This window comes from Ixodes scapularis, unplaced genomic scaffold (genome assembly GCF_016920785.2).
Source record: "Ixodes scapularis isolate PalLabHiFi unplaced genomic scaffold, ASM1692078v2 PGA_scaffold13__105_contigs__length_92229423, whole genome shotgun sequence".
Lineage (NCBI taxonomy): Eukaryota > Metazoa > Arthropoda > Arachnida > Ixodida > Ixodidae > Ixodes > Ixodes scapularis.
In genome coordinates, this window is record NW_024609839.1 from 52,489,265 (window position 1) to 52,509,119 (window position 19,855).

At 49.4% G+C, this 19,855-nt stretch overlaps 1 protein-coding gene across 1 annotated transcript; it reads right to left on the bottom strand.

Annotated features, from left to right (window-relative positions):
* Positions 1-18,114: 18,114 nt before the first annotated feature.
* On the bottom strand, positions 18,115-19,117 carry LOC121045858 (retrovirus-related Pol polyprotein from transposon 17.6). Its single transcript, XM_042289897.1, has one exon. It carries the CDS (start codon positions 19,077-19,079, stop codon positions 18,342-18,344), a length of 738 nt encoding a protein of 245 aa, XP_042145831.1. The 5' UTR covers positions 19,080-19,117; the 3' UTR covers positions 18,115-18,341.
* Between the last annotated feature and the right edge of the window lie 738 nt (positions 19,118-19,855).

The window sequence follows — 19,855 nt, forward strand, 5'->3', positions numbered from 1 at the left end:
GAAACAACGCACTAAGCCACGAAAAATGGCAGTGATATGAAGCCGCCGCGCGTCATTTTCAATTAGCGCCGCCGCATGGCGCTCTATGCCCGCTCCGGAGCAGAAACAGCCGACGGCACCGAGAGGATAAGAAGCGGCCTCGGTGCCGAGAGTGTTGGGCCTTAACGGCGCTCGTTTTAGATAGACAGGAGGCGACCAGCTCTCTCGTGATTATGGTCTATTAGACTGCCTCGGTATTTTTCAAGCACCGGAAAGCCGACGCCCTTCTCCTCTCCCGATCTTCTCTCCGCTTGGTGGAGGAAGTCGACCCGTCCGGGAACGGACGCGCATAACGTCTTCGTTGCCCGGGTGCGTATTTTCGGCATCGATTTGAAGTCCAGGGGGCGCGGCCAATGACGCACACACACACACGCACTGGTAGGGGGCGAAACCAAGTTCACATCGCAGCTTGTTTTCCAACAGAGAGGATCAGAAGCGACCGCGGCTCGAAGAACGACATTCATGCTTTCGAATTCACAACCCATAATAAATGCTCAAGTGTACCTAGAGCCTTTCTTTTTTCCCTATTGGAGCCGCCTGAGTGAGTTCGCTTTAGTTACGGTATTTTTACAGTAAATTAACTGAAGCCAGTAGTAATTCGATCCAATCCACTTAGCAAAAAGTAATATGTTGTTGACGAAACCTTGCAGTTGCATGTGTTCACGAAACAAGTTTCCACAAAACCTCCCACTGTCGACAAGACGTATGTCCATAAAATATGTCAATGAAATGTGTGTACATGAGAAGTTGTCCAGAATTAGAATGTCCATAATGCCCAACCCAGAATTAGAATGCTTCCGCTTGTTCTATTGCAAGCAATCGGGAGGCACAGAGTACACCACGCCCGAATGTAATAAGGTACTATTAAAATGAATACACCACAGCCTGAGCAGTACGCGTACAAGCTTTAGGTTTTTATGTGCTCAAGATTGTAAAATGTACGCCCTTCCAGTCTTCATAAGCGCGCGTGATATGTGTACGTACAAAATATTTGCCATACCATCACACTCCTCCCCCTGGGGAAGAAGACGACGACGACACTGCTGCTGGTAACCCTTTTTGTGTCTCTGCATTTTTTCCATGTAGCCAATAAATTGCGTGTTTAAACAGTATATCCGGGGACTAGCAAGTAACAGGAAGACATAGGGTCTTCCTGCACAAAGGACCTCCTGAAGGGAGGCCAGGACATCAACAAATATGGCCTCGGACATCGAGTCATCGAATGCACCCATGTCCATCGACATGGATGAAGCTCAGGCAAGCACGTCAACGATCATCAAAGACGGATATGAGATTCCGCCCATAAAGTGCACCGCTGAAATAATGAGCAGTTCCTCATTGATAATCGTGTCTACTAACGACGAGGCACACTCCGACGACGGTGACTACGAGGTTGTTCACGGCGAGAAAAGAGGAAAGACTAGCCAGAGCTCAGCATCACATTCTAAAGAGAAAACCAACCTACAAGTCGAATTCACCGTACTATACATGCCAACTGACACCAGTAAAGTTGCATCGCTCAGCAAATTTAAACTCACTGACTACTTGAACAACGTCGCACCAGGCATGGTTAGTGTAGTTCGCGTAAACAAAGCTCGTAATATCGTTACGGTTGACGTTAAAAAGTCTGCGCTCAAGCTAACCAAGTTTTGCGCACTGCCGGTGCGGGCTTTTCCACCTAGCGACCGCAGAAATTGCTATGGCGTCCTTCGAGACATCGACCCTGACTGCACAGAACACGACATAAAAACGTGACTACAGTCAACCGCCTGCATAACAGAAGTGAAGCGCCTTGGCATGACACCACCCGGTGTGCGACTATCGTGCGCAACAAAAGTAGCTCCTCAACATGTCAGTGTCGGTCTTGTACGAACGGAAGTAATTCCCTACCGAGCACGCCCCTTGCAGTGCTAAAGGCGCCGCAAATTTGGCCACATCGCAGCTGCCTACGCAGAAGAAACTCAGTTATGTTCTCGGTGTGGACAATGCCACAACGACAAGTGCGAAGCCAAACCCTGCTGCGTTTATTGTCACAGAAATCCCGCCTCCAACGCACCTAAGTGCATAATGAGGGCAAGGGAGGCGGAAGTAGCGAGGTACAAGTTAGAGCACAACACTACATTTCGTGAGGCAAAAAGTGCTATGCATGCAGAAAGACAACCAAACAAAACAATGACTTCAAACAACATGCCAGAACCTAGCGCCTCCACCAACGATACTGTGTATCTGACTGCTCAAGACTTTCCTCCTCTCGCAAACGTAAAGAGCACTTCTGCAAATCTAGTCACCGCTGAATCTACCGCAACAACTACACTCCCAGTTTTTAGGAAACCTTTTTGGGACAAACCAAACATAAAAAAAAAAATCACTTCACATAAGGCCTCCAAAGTGCACATGACAGAACCCAACCAAGAAATTGGAACAAAGACTGACTTTGTGTTTAAAGTGCTCTCATGTTTAAAACGCTCTCATGAGATTATTTAAGGTACAAACACCTCATACACTAGCATGAATCACAGAATTCAAAGCTGCAGGACAGCAATCTTTCACCGTTCGCCTAACAACACCAACTCATCCGCGATGGGAGACATGAGTAGGAGGACCACCAAGCACCTTTAACCCCTCTCCTGTCCAATTCTTCAATGTAATTGTAACGAATTGAAAAAGCGACTCCCTGAGCTCTGCAACCACCTCGGGGACAACTCCTACGATGCCGTAGCTCTCCAGGAACCCAGAATGACAGCCGGTGACATGAGCATTGTGGGTCATGTCGTGTACGCCAGCAAACCACATGTGGCGATAGGGTTTCCGTGGGCATCACTTCTAGTGAGACGAGAGCTGCCACAAAGTGAGGTGGACCTCCATGATTTATGCACTGAGAGTGCAGAGTTTGTGGCAGTGACGGTGGAATAGAGAAGACGCCCACTCACCATTGTCTCGGCATACGTGGCCCCTAACACACCCTGGGACACCAATGTACTTGCGGACATTCGAGTGTGAGTCAAGGGAGACCATATAGTAGCCCGAGACTTCAATGCGCACTCAAAGTCTTGGGGAGACAAGCAAGACTCCTCATGAGGATGGGAGCTACAGGCAACGGTCGAAGCACTTGACCTGAGAAACATCACAAGTGGGAGCCAGACGTTTATCCGCCCTACAGTGACGGGAAGCGTGATTGGTCTCACCTTCACAACTTGGTCATTGAGGCTCAGTGCAACCCCTCAGGTGGAAAGCTGAGCGAGTGATCACCTTCCAATTGACATTGGAAAGCCACCGAAATCCCCCCTTGGGACTTGCCAGAAAGTCGACTGGGACCGCTACAGGACACTGCTTGGAGAGGCACTAGAGGGGGGATTTCACTTCAAATTCAGAAACACTGTCGCGCGTCCTCAAAAAAGCCACCCGTGAAGTCAGAGTGCCATTAACACGTCCTAACCCCGACCTCGAATGGCTTAAACTCCGAGCGAGAAGAAGGCGAGCCCAGCGAAAGTCGTGGGTCACCGGAAGACCGGAGGATATCCTGGCCTGTCGGCGACTGGACGCCAGATATAGGAAACACGGAAAGAAACTGGCGCGCCGACAATGGCGTCTCAAGTGTACTATTATAGACAGACCATCAGGAGGAAGCCGAGCTTGAAGGATGTCGAGAACACTGGCGGGCCGCCCGATTCCCCGAAACTCAGTCCTTGGAATGGCCGTTGCCATGAACCTCCGACCGACAGAGATGGTAGAACTCCTCGCGTATACTTTCACTGAAGTTCCGCTGGTACCGAGAGTGGGGCCGCACACCGAGAATTGGGACAAGTACCGTCATCCCACGGCACCTCTGATGCAACGACCAGACACCGACTTTACCCTCCACAAGCTGCATTACGTCCTTGATGCCCTTCCCAGACACCGTCCGGCACCAAGAGCGGATGAAGTCACCAACCAGGCCCCAAGAAACGTAGAGTCGGCACTCCCGGCGATGCTAGCTCTCATCAACCATGTCTGGAGGACGGCTGAGCTGCCAGACGCCTGGACGGTAGCAACCACAATACCACTGCTGAAGCCCGGCAAGCCCTAAGACCAACTAAGCTCATACAGGCCTATCTCCTTGACACCATGCCTCGGCAAAGTGATAGAGCGTATGGTGCTACGCCGTCTTGTTTACCACCTAAAAGAGTCGAGGGCTTTACCGGACTGTTTTTCCGGAGTCCAGCACCATTGGAGCACGGTAGATGCAGTGGGAGATATCGTCAGCTCACTGGAAGAAGCAAAAGCGCAGGTTTGGCCTGCGGTGGCCGTCTTTCTGGACGTCCGTGAAGCTTTTGATGCACTCCCCCACAAGGCCATCATTTCAGCCCTAGGTCGTTTCGGGGTGAACGGACGTCCACTGAAATACATTTACACGTTTCTTAGTGAACGCACTATGTGTGTAAAGGCCGGCAGCGCGGTGAGCAACCCCGAGAAAATCATCCGAGGAGTTCAACCCGGAAGCGTTGTTAGCCCGCTACCCTTTGCTCTGGCCATCGCGTCACTCCCGGTGGCGGCAAGGGTTGGACAAGAACCGCCGTGCACTATCAGCATGGCCGTCTATACAGACGACGTGGCACTCTGGTCCACTGTCCCCAGCTACAGAAGGCAGCGTATGGTATGCGCTCTCTAGCGAGCTCTTTTCAAATGCAGTGTATCGTCTCCACCAACTGGGCTTGGCAATATCAGCGGAAAAAACGATTGCGCTGTGCTACGCTCCAAAGAGGACAAGCAAGTTCATGCCCACACTGCGCACTGGGGACACTCCAGTGAAACTGGCGAAAACGGCCACATATCTTGGCGTCACGTTGGACTCAAGGCTATCCCGGGGTACAGCAATAAGGGAAGTGCTCCAAAAGATGCGGACCCATAAAACATACTTCGGATGCTCGGCGGAACTACCTGGGGAACCTCATCTCACATGATGCTGCAACTGTATAGGGAACTCATCCTCGCCCGCCCATTGTACGCCCTACCATTCGCCACACTCAGTGCCAACCAGCACAGAAAGCTTGAACAAGCGCAACGCGTGGCACTTAGGATTTGCCTCGGATTTGCTTTGGACGAGGCCGTGCGAATTCCCCGCACGGCCTCCGTCTCGACACACGCTCACAGAATCCACGATTAACTCTTTCGAGAACCTCGTGCAAGAACAGGCGCTGGGCCATCTGACTCGACTGAGCAACTGCGATTCCACCATCACGCTCCAAATGAGGATCACTGAGTGCACTGAATCAAGACTAGGAGCGCACCTCGGCACCCTTGGTGACATAGCTGGCACACCAGGACCTCTCGTTCCACTCCCAGAGCTGCACAAAGAGCCCTGCCCTTTGCTAATCAGCCTTCATATCCCTGGACTGCGAACCTAGAGAACGCAGCAGTGGTCGTAGCAAGGCAGCTCACGGAAGATCACTTAGTTACCCAGTACAATGGGTGGACCCGAGTGTACACCGACAGATCAGTGGACGCCTCTGGAGGCACAGCAACAGCAGCGGCTTTCTTCCAGGCAGCCGCTGTGGGTACCAGTGAGCACCTGGCTCATCAGGCATCCTCCACCACGGCAGAGCTAGCAGCCATACGGCTCGCCCTCTGGGGAATTCGGACAGGCTGCACACAGGCCCTACGCTGGGTCATCCTGAGCGACTCAAGATCAGCCTTCGAGCTGCTATTTAGGTTTGAACGGGCCACGCCCCTGGCCCGTTCAATCGCGCAGGATGCGGTCGAGCTTCAGCAGGAAGGCAACGACATTGTCTTCCAATGGCTCCGAAGCCACTGTGGCATTAGAGGGAATAAAGTCGTCGATTTTCTGGCGATGCGGGCTCACAAGGAACCCGAGTGCCAGCTCTCAACCGTTCCCCGCTTCTCAGACGCCAAGCTCCTTGTGAGAAGAGCCATCGCCCTAGAGCACCCGGACCCAGTAGTGGTTCCGGGTTCCTTCCCAGCTTGGATACCGCGCGGCTTTGATCGCCAAAGTGCCACAGTATTGCACAGATGACGGACCGGAAGCGCCTTCACACCGGCGTGGATGAGTTGCTTCAGACTCAATGCCAGACCTGCAAGGAAACGGCCGACGTCGAACATCCTCTCCTGCACTGCACTGATCACAAAAAGGGGCGCACCAACCTCCGTGATGCCTTTTCCAGCCTAGGGCTACCTAGTACCAACTTGGAGGAACTCCTGCGTTCAAGAGCGTCACGAGCTACTACAGACAAGACACTCAAGAGTGTAGTCAGCTTCCTAAGGAGCGCGGAGCTCCTCGAGATCCTGTAAGACTTCGAAGAGATCTGGGTTGCTTGCGGCTCCTGGTGCTTCTGGAGATCTTACGTACAGAGGTTTTCAGGAGCTCCAGGAGTCGCGATTCTGTAGCGAAAGCCGTAGGAAACCTAACACTCTGAAAAGATCCCCTTCCCCCTCCCCTTCTCTACCCCTCTATCTCTTTTTCTTCCATTTCCCTTTCCCATTGACAGTGAGATGTGCGCCCAAAGCGCAACTAACTACAACGCCAATTTTCTAATAAACATCGCTTCAACAACAACAACAACCTCCCCTTGCTTATTTTTGATATTCTTGCATACCAATACTTGGTCCGCGGAAATTACCAAATTAATATTAGTACATTGCTTAAACTCTGTAATAGCTATACATAAAATTGAAAAAAAAATTTGATAGGCTACAGTTATTATAACTGCCCCTGCACTCAGTGCTGAAAGTAATTTCAATAATTTAATGGTGTGAGTAGTTCTTTAACACCATCATTACTCTTGTTATGTTGTAAGCATAATACTTCTGTGACAGTCTTACTTCCTGTTTACCGAACTGAATATCTAAAACAGCTAAGGCTCATTTTCTGTGCTTTAAAGTTCCATGGTCAAAATAAATATCACAGTAACCTAAAATAAAACACCTGAACAAAATAATCTTTTTTTTTTCTACTTTTTTGGGTAATTCAATTTTCAAGCTAGAATTCCGGAAACTCGCGTCTATTGCGTCATCACGCTTTTGTGGCAATCTATAAAGCGCCAAACGCGTGCGCAAAAAAACGGCCGACCCGTAGTACGAATCTGAACACCTTATAATATGTGTAATTGACCTCCCAGATCCCCGTGGTGATAACTGCGCGCCGCCAATCTCAATTTTTCGACGCGTCGGTTCTATTGTCGTGCATGTGCCTTGCCATTAGCTCAGAACGATTTTCGCGTTTTGTAATCACTACAGTTTCTGGAGACGCGAGCTCATAGCATAGGCAACTGCTCCCTTGGCACGAGAACTCGTACAACCGGGCCGCATTCCAAAGAAAGCTCGCGCATTGAGAAACAAGTGAACGGCTAGGGATGCCAATCTAAGGAGAAAGAAAAATACCAGAGTCTGTCGAAGCACCATGCACACGATTTATTAAGGCGAAAGCCTTAAATGTCTCGACGTTCAGTCAACCTTCAAAGTCCTTCAGCGAAAACACTTCGGCGACACGAAATGTGCGAAAACACGTCATCGACACAAAAGGTACCGAAACCCATGGTTCGCCACTGGACCACGAGATGGCATTACTTGTGCCAGAATCGACAGAGGCGAGCGCGCGGCGCAAAACCCAGCGGGAGAGGAGGACACTGACGCTCGGGCAGCGGTGAAGAGCGGGCGTGCGACATGCCGTGAGAGCAAAGGCCTGTTCGCACCTGCAGCGGAGCGCAACAAGCATAGCGCTGACCTCGTGCTAAGCACGTGCCGACGGGAGCGTTCACCAGCTTTGTATCGCACCGTCAAAACTGTTGCTCATGGCATACGATAAGTACCAGACGGCACGTGAGCAGCGTTACATCAGCGCTTCGCTGAATGTGAGAACCGGCCTTAACGGTGCCAAAAGTGCGTCGTCAGAACGCGCGCTGTCTTCGGAGGTTCACTATCACCGTGATCGGCGCTTGGACTTTCGCCTTCACGTCGTCTTAGGGATAAGATAAGAGAAACCGTGAATTTTGCGTTCCTGTACAGGTCTGGTGGTTTGTGGCACCCAACACCATCTGTTGGTTCAGAATCGTACTAACCAAGGGTGGGGTTGCACCTCAACCCGGGGTCACAATGCTCATACATCATACAAAAGATCGTCTGCAAACACGAATCGCCGCAATGTACGTGGTTCGAATGCCGCGTACCAAGTTTCTCGTGGAACTCATTGCCATGCGACATTCCAAGCGCGGATCTCGCGGCGACACGCCTTCGAATCTGTATGCAGGCTGTATTTTGTATTTCAAAACGATTGCTTAAAAATTGTGAATTGAACTAGAGGCGAGCACGAGTACGCAAAAAAACGCAGTCGCGTTTGCCGCTCAATTTTTTTTTTTTTTTTTTTTGCTTGCACTCTTTAAGTCTGCACTTTAAGCCCTGTATAAGTGTCAAACATCCAAAGTCTTGGTGCGGACGCTGCAACAGTAGGCACACATACAAAACCGAAGATTGGTTGTTGAAATCGCAAAGCCAGGTCCGCAAACGTTATTATCAATATGCATAAGAACAAAAATATTGATGCTGTTCAGCTGATCTGTGTTCAATAATGCATGCCTTCGAGAGCGAAAAAATGATGTATTGATTCGACTATTTTTTTTACTTGATTGAGAGTGCGCGTGCCGGGAATTGGGAGGGGAGGGAGGGGGGCTGTTACCGTCGGATTCTTGTGTGACTTTGGGGATTGTGGTAAGAAACTTTAGCGCATCTCTGGTATAGACAGAACCGTGGACAATTCCCAACCGTACTCGAGCCCCCGAGGCGCGGGAAAAATGATGCCTCTGTGCATTGTGCTCCGCGCTGAAGATAATAATAAAAGAAAAACTGAGGGAGACAAATCGAACTTCGTTTTACGCCTAGTGTTTCTTGCTTTTCTTTGCGGAGGTGAAAGAAGCCCTTCGTCTTGCATTGAATACAGACCTTCAGGGCACGCCCCGAGTGTTTATTCCGCGATCAATCATGGCGTCTTCCCCCCAAAACGATCAGTGCCAAGAAAAAAACAACAACAAAAAAAACACGAAAACAAAAAACGTAACGACGATGCGCATTTTTTTTTTATTCTTGTTTTGCTCGCACATTTACGATACCCTCAAGAAACGTTGGGGATGGCAGTCAAGCTAAAGCTAAGAGACACCTCGTTTCTTCTTTTTTTATGTAGAAATGCAGAAGTGCCACCTGAACGTTGGTTCAATGAACGCGTTTGTCAAAGAGCTAGCTCCTCTGCCTTTACTGTCAGCAAGTTCTGCGTGCACGGTAAAAATATCAGGAGGGCTCTTCATGGTCAAAGCATCCAACCTTTTACGATTGCGCCACATAAAAAAAAGTACCGTAAATACATCAGAAATATGCAGTATCGGAAGGGCAGACACCAATAAAATACTTCGTATTTTAGACGATGCGGCAGTGCCTTTATTGAGAGGGCGGTCTCCTCTTGACATGTAGTGAAGCTGACTTCATGCTATCAGGGGCATCTTTAAACATGTTCTACATGTCAAGTCGTCTCCTTTCAACGCTAGTTCAGTAGCAGTGGGAGGGGGGAGGGAGTGGGGGAGGGGGGATCGGTGACCGAATTAGCTATACTCCGTTTCACTTTAAGTATGAGCGCAGCAGAAACTATAAGAGCGAGCTCCCGTCTTTCAGTGTCCCTGCCAAGCTCGCGCGCTCGCTGTTCAGGACCAAATGCTAGCGGTTGTAGCATCGGCTGCGTCTGGGCTTCAGCTGAAACACCAAGTCGGGGCACGTGGGGCGAAAGCTCGCGCTGCAGAAGCAAGAGATCCTGGGATTTAGTCAACGTTACTAATGGTGAATTCCACTCGTAGATCTGAAGCGATTTCCAAAATCCGCGAGGGAGGCGAAATTCCGCTCCGTGGGACCCGCTCCGAATCGACGAGGAGAAGATAAACTTGTATTTTTGAAGCGACCTCCCCCACACCCCTCCCCACCCCTTCTCCCTCCGCCGTACAAAATGGCCGCCTGCTCGAACTTGACCAGCCCACCAACGGCTCAGCCGGCTGATCTTTCTGACGACCAGTGACGACTGTCACTGCTTAGCTGCAGAAGTAACACGCGACACAGGCCGGGCGAAATTATACGTACCACGGCGCCCATGTCACAAATAACGAATACGTCCGCGTTCGGCACCGTCACATACCTTTCGGCCGCCTCGAAGCGGCGGGGCACGGACAGCGATTGCCAGCGGTGGAGTTCAGATTTGTAGTACGACTTTAATAAACCCAGAGGTAACAAACCATCACTTGCGCGGTCGTTGCCTAACTATTTGTTGCTTTATTTCACGGGGAAAAGCCGACGGAATGCAGTGTTAAAATGTAAATAATCACTGGCTGCAGAATGAATAGGCCTAACCTTGCGTCTGCCTCCGGCTTTTCTGTCGTTCTTCCTCTCACGATCACAGATGTCAGCGCTTACGATTTGCCACACTCCACATTCCCGGCTTTTTATCCCTGATCTACGTGAGGTAGAAGCGTTCTAGCCATCACAATCCAGAGTAAACAACCCGAACAGAACCAACTCCACGACCCGGCCGTGGCCCGACCAGCCCGCCGATCTCTCCAACCTCGCCGCGCATGCGCGCCGCCGATTTAGACGGAAATCACGTGGGCCGCTCTGTCAACTTCCGGAGAGATCCGTGAAATCCCGCAGAGCAAGTTCGGCGGAGTTTGGGGCGCTCCGTGGAGCGGGCGCTGCAGAGATCTACGAGCGGAAGATGACCAACTTGAACCAGGTCTGCGAGCGGAATATGCGCGCTCCAAATGGAGCGCTTTTGGAGCGCTCGAGATCTGCGAGCGGAATTCACCATAAAACAACCAAGTTGGAAAACTGCCATGGAGCTTTGAAGAAGTGGCTCTGATATGCACTCGAGAACCGAACTAATGGCGATCGCAACGCCGCCATTTCACCCGCAGCGGCCACTCCGGGAACTGCGAGGCTGCACATATTGGTTGAGGTCGAGTCGCGCGATGGTCTATGGCGCCATCTCGAAGTGCTATTTGTCAGTAGCTATATAAAACTACTTTCCTATTTTGACTCGTCGCTAAAGGGAGGCGCTGTTATCGTATTTAGTTTAGTCTCGGTGAATGCGAACGGTCCAGGTTTCAAGGGTGAGTTTGTTTCCCAACTGAGTGTTTCAGTAACGTTGGTTTCAATGCCCACACCTGCCCGTTTAGATCTGGATGGGCATCGTATCGGCGTGCAGTCGTGTATCTACTGCGTGATGCCCGTTAAATACCCCAGGCTAGCGGTTCTATTGCTCCGGCTAAATTTCTCACCTACCGCTGGGAGACAAGTCGCCCTTTGAGGCAGACTAAGTTCTAGGTTGTATAAAGATACACACACCCAAATTCTTTTTCAGTACTGGAGCAAAATGGGCATGCGGCATCATCATTCCTCCAAAGTTTTATGTTGCCCTTTGGATCTCAGGTCGCCCACATCGTGGGCACACATGAACCACGAAGTGGGTAGTCTGAGATCCAACGGGCAACATAAAACTTTAGAGAAATGATGATGCCGCATGACCAGGTCTTGTCGAAATAACAATATCAAAGCAATTCAAATATTACGCTTTTGCATAAGCCACTTTTTGCCAATACCGCGTGAATAAATTCACGCACATTTCACACCTGAATACATTCGGGCGGTTGGTCTAAAGGCTGCGATGAAATCCTTATTCCATTCCCCAAACAGCCCTATGTCAACCCCATTCATGCCAATGCTTACAAATGAGCAGGATAGCATATTTTGTGTAATAACAAATTATAGTGAATACAACCATTATTACAGTTCACTCCAACTTTATTTTAGAGTTTATTCAAAGTATGGTACATGTTATGGCTTTTCTGGAAAGTGGTAGATATCAGTTTTCGCTCCACAGTGCCAATCAACAACGAGACACAAATTAGAAATATCCTAATTTCCGTCAATTTAGCTCCTTCGCCACCACGCCGACAAAACGCAACCGCGAAAGCGTCCCGAGACGCGGAGAATCTCCACCTGTTCCGGCTAGTTCACGGATTTCCCTCTATAGCTTTCGATGGTTTTGTTGGAGCATCAAAGAGTCTATGTTCGCCCAGAGGCTATGAATGAAAATATTATAACACACCAATTGCAGGACCTAAGCCTCCACCAGTCATAAAAGAGCTGCCCTGATTGACAGTGCTTTCCCGATGAGGCCAGGGGAATTCTTTTTTGGATATTTGATTCATAAAGATCAATTCAGAGCTCTTAAGAAAAACAAAATAAGATGACAACGTTTCTTAATGCACCGTTGGCTTAAAGGAAGCAGTAAGCGTCACCAGCACACTACCAGTAAGACAGTAAAAGTAGAATTCGTTTTTGTAAATGATTTGTTTTATGCACACTAAAGTTGTTATTTCTTATAAGGCTCGCGTGCGTCCATAATATTAAGCGACACATGCGCTGTCGCATAATTAATGCACGAAGTAACTTATTGATGAGCAAAAAGACTACAGTGCAAATTCGACATTAGTTACTGAATAATTTCCCGCTCGATCGCCACCACTAATACTTCGTAATATTTTTCGTTTGTATATTTAGTTTACCCTGCAGCGGCCAACCGACAGTATTGCAGGGCAATGCTATTTTTATCACAGGAGCCGTCAGTCAGGTCACGAAAAGAAATGCTTCGGTTGCACTTTGTACATTTGCGCGGGCCAAAATTTCAATTTCAAAAACCTTAAAAAAAAATTATGGCACATACCTAACAGCATATAGATGAAAGTTTGATTTTAGAATTATTGCCTCAAAGTAACATTTTAGAAACAGCCCGCCACCGACAGCCATAAGATTATACGAAATGTGCGTGTCGACCAATAATGAACGGACTTTGACAAATTTTAAAACTTGGAGCAAACATTATTTTAGTATCTCGTCTCTTTGTGGACGACAGCGGGTGCATACACGTGATTCTGCTACGGGAAAAAAAATGTATCGTCTGTCCTGAGGTTTACACTGCGGTAGCTGAGTATTCACAAATGACCCGTATCCCGGCTTTACATGATCAATGTCACAACAACGCTACAACAGCTATATATAGCTGTTGCAGCGTTGTGACTACATGCAGGGCATGCCCGAGCTATAACTTGGGCATGCCCTGCGTCACGAAGAACTCGCGCACGCGTACTACTCTATAGAGCGCTTGGTTTTTAGTGGCGCGTGGCGCAATATCCCAGCCGGCTGCCAAGTTCCTATACTATATTTACACCGGCACTCATGCAACACATTTGAAAAGCATCGTGCACTAAGCTGCACAAAGTTCTACGGACGAAATAATGCCCGCACCTCACAAAGGTAACTTTCGAGGCAAGAAGAACAACTCACTCAGTCGAACCAAACATAATGGAAGCGCATAGAAGAGGGGGTGTCGTCATTGGGAAATGTTTCGGGTGACAGCACCGGATAAGTATATTTATCCCTATACCTGGTTACGCAGTGACTTAGTTCAACGTGCGGCCTACTGCTACGTGCGCGAATTAACACACACACACACACACGCACGCACGCATGCACAAACACACACACAGACGCACACGCACACGCACACACGGGCATGCTAGGGTCGCAAAATGTACGCGATTTATCTTCTCGCACCAGAGTCGGCCGGAAAGAGCTCGCATACGACGGCGCCATTGAGCGAACGAGAAATGAACATCTGAGGATGGAATAAAAAAAAAATAAACATGAAAGAAGTAGAACTTGCCACCGATGAACGCTGAAAAGGAAAGATAGAACAATAAAAAAAATCGCGGAAATTGAGGGTGGAGGAGAAACCTAAAGTTCAACTTTAACCAGACACTTTAGAGAGCGCAGGCCCCAATCTTCCGGTCTCTGTGATTTCCCTCTCCAAATCGCAATCTGACGACACGCAGAGAACCTCGAATGAACGCATCGACCCGGGATTCTCGGGTCTAACTGCGCCCCCCGAACTTCCCACACAACGTAAAAACGCCTGAGATAAAAGGAAAAAAAAACTTTTTAGTGTCGTAGAATCAGATGCCTTACGAAAAATCCGACGTGTTGTAATGAGCTTGCATCGGATTTGCTCTTTTTGAGGTGAGTCGGCTAAGGATGGCATCTCTCGGGATCCTCGGCCTCATTGCCGGGGCTTGCCCGCAAGGAAGTGGGGATAAATGAATGCGCTGCCGGGGAAAAGGCCCTCTTATCACGCGGTGAAACTACAAATTGCAGCTTGAATCGGCAATCAGAGTTGAAAGGATAAACGCAAAAAGAAGTGAAAGCACTGTGCGGTGTTATAATTTGCGGCTCAAACACGCGCATTGCTGGCACACGTTCGAAAAAGATTAAAGATTGGCGTAGGAAACAACTTATCACAGATCACACCGTGCTGAGGTCAGCTGGCCCGGATGTAAATCGGAACTGTACTTAGCTGCGGAAAGAATGTCAGCACGCAGCGGTGTTGCCAATAAGGCTGCGACGATACTTTTTATGTAAAAAATTTCAACATATCGCGAGTTTGACACCGTGACATACTTGTGTATCTGCTTATTTTGCGGGAAAATACTAATTTCACCACGCGTTTTAGATCTGTGTACATATACTACACTATTCAGAGGTGACAGCACGTTTCTACACCACCAATATAAAGACTCACTTCCTACCAGGTATTTCATCGAGAGCAAAAGCAATCTGGCGAACACTCGTACGCTCGCAGTTGAAAGGTGACAAATGAGGAGAAGAAAGTCGAACTGCCGCTATACGCGAGGAGTGTAGATTTGATTACAAACTTGCATCGTACACCTTTTAAGAAATTCGAAGTGTTCATTTTCCAGCAAAGTACTCGGAAAAGTTCATCGCCGCGATCCACGGAGGAAGCCCTGCGAAATTCCATAGGAATATCTATAAAATATCCATAGACATTCAATATAACATCTATAGATCTAAAAGAGACTGTCTGCGCTGTGGCACAAGACATGGCGTTTCAGCATGCTCAGTGCCACGGGCCAGATTTTTCTTCGTGTCTAAACATAATTTCCGTTTCGTCATTCGTCGAGCTTCCTGCGTAGATTGCGGCGATTGGCTCTTCCAAATCATTTCCGGGAGAGCAGACAGTCCGGATTTGTTGGAGTATGCGCGGTTCTGATTAGACAGCCGTACAACTTTAAACAACAATAACAACAAAAAGGTGGGTGAAGCTCTCTCCTCGCAGTTCCGCGTGTCGGCATTTGTTCGTGTGCACCAGCTTTTTTTGGTGGAATGATTGAGCATCACGAGGGTTGGTAAAGGTGTCCTTCACAGCTCACGAAACGCACGATGCGTAGGTTCCTGATTTTTGCTTCGTCATTCCTTTGTTCCACTTCGACGGAGCGACAATTTAGTTGGAGCTATAATTTCTACCGAGATGTTCCGGATGCGGGACGACCCGAGGTTTTTCAGCTGCGGGGGACCACACAGCCGCGCTCTACATTATGTGTCACACAAGCCAGCTTTACTACCAATAAATGAGCTGGCGGAAAACACTCATTGTAAAGTCCTCATTTTGGGCTCGTGGCGAAATGTTTCACCTCGGCGCATCACCCTGTCATTCGTCCTGGAAACGCCTGCCACACAGTGGCTGCAACACGCTGGGTTATTAATGAAAGAAAAGTGGTAAAGAAGTCATTGAGCGCCAGGTGTAGGTGAAGAATTTCACACTCTAAAAGCCTCGGTCGCACTGCTGGGTATTGTCTGATGCGTGTTTATTCCTTGCATGACAGCTTTGCCACATTGGTCGTAAAACATCTATCAGCGAACGTGTTGGAAACCTCTAGGTATGAATGAAGCAAACATTCCTCGAACGTGCGAGTTGCGTGTCCGCGGTTAATTATCTCATCATGTCTGTAGAATAATATCTGTATCTTTTGTACAATGCATAAGAAGTGCGACTGTGCTTAAAGAAGTCGCATCAGTCCCCGTCTGCAGAGCGGAATGGGAGAGTGCGTTTTGGAGGAGCATACACACTCTCTTGGTCAGATTCACTCTCCTTTATTCAGCAAGGTGCCTACACACTCCAATGATCAACACGGTGCTCACACACTCCCCTAGAGAGCTTCACACTCCCTTGATACAAACTCCCTTGGTCCTTCAAGGAGCAAACCCACTCCCTTCACATGGAGCTTGATGAGCACCTTACGGCGGATATTAAGGGCCGCGTGAAGCTGGTCAGGGGTGTGTGTGTGCTCTTGAAGTACCAAGGGAGCTTATTGCGGAGAGGACGCCGTGTAACCGAGTTTTCGGTTGCACGTCAAAAGATCCCCAGGTGGTCCAGATTCATCCTCACTCCTCCGCTGGGGCGTGCCAGATGCCCGTCGTTGGTTTGGCACGTAAAACCCTCAAATTTGACTTTTTACAAAGGGAGAGTGCAGGCTCGTAGCTGATCAAGGGAGTGTGGCTCCCTGCGGATCAAGCAAGGGAGAGTAAATTCGACTAAATAAGTGTGTATGCTCCGCGTGAAGCTTATGAACAGGCCCCAGTAATATTTTACTGTGACTGTTTTGTCCTTGCGGCATAATATTTCAAAAGCGCACCCGTGATAGTTTCGAAGAAAAAAAAAAAAGTTCATCATCATAACCGTACTCTCTGGCGGCTTCGTCTTCGTCTTTTTTCTGTGGTGGTGGTGACCCTGCCTGCTTCCATTGTTTGCTTTGTTTCGTCGTCTTAAGATTGTAATGATGCACCCAACATTCGTCCATTGTGATCAGAAGATCAAAGAAACTGTCAAGGGCGATTTAACAAAGCCAGAACTTTTCCGGTGCAGATTCCTTTACGCTCTTTTATGAATTGTGCCTGCAGATCAATGTTGAACGGAGAAAAGATGTGTGTCGTTAAATCTTAAAATATCAAATAATTAGTAATTTATTGTTCATATGTGGACAATAGCAGACACATGCACGTGATTCTGCTTGTGAAATGTGAAGTCTGTCCTAATAATTACACTCCGCTAGCGGTGTTGCGTCCGAGGAGTTTCCCAGGCAGCCTCAGGCAGGGCCAGGCGAGGACAGGAACCGCAGGCCGACTCCAGGCAGGGACATCAGGAGACGGGAGGGCGTCTCGCGATAAACTCTGTTTATATTACATATGTACAGAAGTTCTTGTTCGTCGGAGAGCACACCTTGCGGCCTCTCGTTTGCTCTTTTTATACAGTCGCTGTTGATTTTCCAGCGGTTGGCAGCCAATGGTGGCCCAACTGCCAACGAACGTCATGTTCAGGCCCCGCCCCCACTCATCCTCTCGAGCGCGCACACACATACACGCACACACTGCAGCGTCGGACGGGCTTCCTAATCCGGCGCCGGGGCATTCTTGACCTCGATGAGCCGCGCCAGGAGTTTGTGACGAAGGGTCCGCTGTCAGCTCGTCAGACGCTGACCGTGATGGAGATGATCCCCTCATTGTGCGGCGTCGTGGCTCGGGAAAGGTTTAGCGGGATAATCCGCAAGTGGCGCCGGACGAAAACTTGAGCCGAACGTACTCGGCCGGAAGTCCCGCCGCCGTCGTCGTCCCCCGGAATCCTCTCCCGGTAGGGCAGCTGGTTCCTGGATCAACTGACCCCGCAGCCAGAGAGAGGAGTCCGGCTCAGCTCCGCTCCCAGGTGTGGCGGCGTCCACGCGGCGCCGGGCGACGTGTTCTGTCAACAACGGCTCAGACGGCCGGGCGCCGATCCTAAATGCGAAGGCCAAACCCGCCGGGTGGACAAGAAGGGGAGGCGAAGGAAGGACGTGACCTTCGCCAAGGCCTATCGCAACAACACCTCCGCCGCCACTGAGCTCATCAGGAGGGCAGCAGTCCCACACTGCTGCGCTGACTCGATGAGTGCCTCGCTTTCTTGGGAGAGGGTCCGGTGATCATCTCCTGCCTTGAGACGTAGGCGAGGGTCGGGTCCAAATCTCTGGAGTGGGGGACCTCAACTCAGGTCACAAGAGGAAGGCGTGGGCGAGACAAACATAGCAAGTCACGATCCCAGTAGCGACAAGTGCTTCGCTCTCCTCCCCCGATCTGCCAGACCAAAAAAAAATAAATAAATAAAGACAACCCCCCTCCACCTACTACCTAAGATCTCCCTCACTCGACACTCGAGCTCAGGCTGTCACTAAGCCCTTTAAAGTAAACCATACCCTAAACCAGGCAAACAGAAACAAAAGTTATGGTAGCGTGCTTTGACATAAAAACACAATAAAAAAATCAAGATGTCCCTTTCCAAGGATTTGAAACAAACGAAAAACTTTACAAATTTGTACAATCCGATCATGGAGCTCGTTCACGTCTTAGAAGCCCCGGCTTAGGCCATCAGCGTTCCCATTTAGCTTCCCCTTTTTGTATCTCACCTCAAATGCGTGCTGCTGCAGAGCGAGACTCCAGCGGAGGAGGCGGCCGTTTTTGTGGGACATATTTTGCAACCAAGAAAGAGGACAGTGGTCTGTCTCCACGATAAATTTAGTCCCGGCCAGGTAACAAGATAACTTCTGTACAGCCCAGACCAGGCAGGCGCACTCCTTCTCCGAGGTGCTGTAAGCCTCCTCGCGAACTGTCAGCTTTCGGCTAATGTAGAGAATGGGTCGCTCGTTTCCCTGCTCGTCTACCTGCGACAAAACTGCCCCAATTCCCCTATCACTCGCGTCACACTGCACGACAAACGTCTGGTCATAATCAGGGGCCTTTAGCACTGGCGTTTGAACTAACGCCATTTTCAAGGTTTTAAAGGCGCTTTCTTTCGCGTCGTCCCAGATCAGGTTTTGCGGCTCGTTTTTACGAAGAGCGTCGGTCAAAGGACTGGCTATGTCTGAAAAGTTATAGATATAGTGCTGGTAATAACCAGCTAGACCCAGAAATGCCCGAATATCCCTCTTTGTCGTCGGTCGTCGGAACTCCACCACGGCCGCAATTTTAACTTCGGAAGGGCGCCGAAGTCCCTGGCCGATAACGTGTCCCAAGTAGTGAACTTCCGCTCTTCCAAGTTGACATTTTTCGGTTTTAACCGTGAGTCCGGCCTCTCGTAACCTCATCAACACCTGTCGTAGGTGGTCGAGATGGTCTCTCCAAGTTCCTGAAAATACCGCAATATCGTCCAAATAGGGGAGGGCGAAGTCGCTCAGTCCAGTCAAAACACGATCCATGAGTCCCGAAAAACAGAAAGGAGCGTTCTTTAAGCCGAAGCTCAGTACGGTGGGAATAAATGTTCCCTGTGGTGAGATAAAGGCTGCATACCGGCGAGCTTTTTCAGAAAGAGGCACTTGCCAATAACCCCTTACCAGGTCGAAAGTAGAAATGAATCTCGCCCCACTCACTGTCTCCACTCTTTCTTCGATATTTGGAATGGGGTACGTCTGGTCTCGCGTAATAGCGTTAAGTTTCCGGTAATCAATACACGGTCGGGGATCTTTACCCGGCACCTCCACAAGAATAAGAGGCGAAGTGTAATCGCTTTCGCCTCTCTCGATGACCCCGATTTCGATCATTCGCTCAATTTCGAGTTTCATGATCTCCCTCTGTCGCGGAGAGACCCGGTAGGGCCTTGCATGAATCGGCTGATCGCATGTCAGCTCGATGTCGTGCGTGGTTAGTGTTGTCCTCCCTGGCCTATCGGAGAAAACGTCCAGAAACTCCCGAATCACTCCCTCTAACTCTGAAACCTGCCAAGATTCCAGGTCATTTGTTCCTTTGGTTTTCTTTAGCAGCTGCTCGGCCGTCAGATTGGTGTCAGTACCCAGAGAGGGAATTTCTGGAGGAATCTCCTCGGGTGCGTTCAGTGTTAGATTCACAATAACCTCCCGTTCCCTGT